Source organism: Carlito syrichta, unplaced genomic scaffold (genome assembly GCF_000164805.1).
Source record: "Carlito syrichta isolate Samal-C Ts95f unplaced genomic scaffold, Tarsius_syrichta-2.0.1 Scaffold303895, whole genome shotgun sequence".
In the NCBI taxonomy this organism is placed as follows: Eukaryota; Metazoa; Chordata; class Mammalia; order Primates; family Tarsiidae; genus Carlito; species Carlito syrichta.
In genome coordinates, this window is record NW_007247991.1 from 136,854 (window position 1) to 138,034 (window position 1,181).

The following is a 1,181-nucleotide window of genomic DNA, read 5'->3' on the forward strand; positions in this document are numbered from 1 at the left end:
GGGTTGTGTTGTTTTTGGTCAAAAACTGCTGAACACTCAGTGAGATGTGGGCAGATGTGCTCGTAAATCAACCATCACGAAATGGGCAAACGCGTTGAAAGAGTCTTGAAAAAAACTCACTGAAGCCCAATGCAGCCTCTCACAACAGCACTAGCTGGTCCATGAATGCCCTCGTCTGGTCTAGTCTGGTCAGGAAGCCTGTACTAAAAGGGGCCCGCCCTCCAAAAAATGATTCTCTTTTTTGGGGGGAGCCCCCCATTGTACAGCTGGGGAAGGGGAAGGGGGTGTGGGGAATGGGCTTTCCTTAAGCCACAAACAAGGATGATCCTTCCCAGCAGAGGGGTCTTGGGAGCTCTCTGGACTTAAAACAGGGTGTCTTTCTGGGAGAGGTGAGCCTACTCAAGTGGGCAATTTGCTGGGGCCTAGTTGGAAGGAAACATCCTTTGAGGTTACCTCATCCCTCCTGTTGGCGCAGTTTAACAACCTAAAGGAAATGGGTGTCCCCCCGAGGGAGTTGAGACATCGCAGTGCAAGGCTGTAGCTGGCTTCCTGTCCTATAAGAGCCGGGAGCCTCTGCAAAGTCAAAGACCAGAGGACATGTGGTTGAACCCAGTCACCATGGCCCAGACACCAGCTGTCCTTCTTGTCTTGCTTCTGCACATCAAGGACCTGCCTGCCCAGGCTGCAGACACCTGTCCAGGTGAGACAGACCCAAATTTCCTGGTCCCTGAAAGCTGTAATGACCTATTCATTGACTCCATTGGATGTCCTGGGAAAAGTCTTTCCATGTGTCTTCTTAGGAAGACTCTTAGCAGCTTGACTTTATCCTCAGACAAGGAGATGGGGACTCAGCCCTGTGAGCTGTCCATGGTCAAGGAGGGAGAGGAGAAGGGATTTCATTCTGGGTCTTTCTGCCTCTGAAGTCTGAGATTTGTCCCATGAAGCTTCACAGGTGGGTCTAGACTATGTCACTGAGAAGGAAGAAAAATATATAAATATAGAGGAGGGTCTTGCTCTGCAGCCCAGGCTGGAGTGCAGTGGCACAATTATAGGTCAGCACAGCTTCAACCTCTTGGGTTCATGTGATCCTCCCACCTCAGCCCCCCAAAGTGCTGGGGTGACAGGCATGAGCCACTGCACCTGGCCTGTGGCCCTGATCTATCTATATTACTCCCTCCCTC

At 51.4% G+C, this 1,181-nt stretch overlaps 1 protein-coding gene across 1 annotated transcript in view; it reads left to right on the forward strand.

Moving 5' to 3' along the window:
- The first annotated feature begins 597 nt into the window (after positions 1 to 597).
- The window catches only part of LOC103261617 (ficolin-1), a 13,890-nt gene continuing 13,306 nt past the window's right edge, over positions 598 to 1,181 (forward strand). Inside the window, exon 1 of the mRNA XM_008059210.1 lies at positions 598 to 700. Within this exon, the coding sequence (XP_008057401.1) occupies positions 598 to 700 (103 nt within the window). The remainder of the gene's footprint in view (positions 701 to 1,181) is intronic.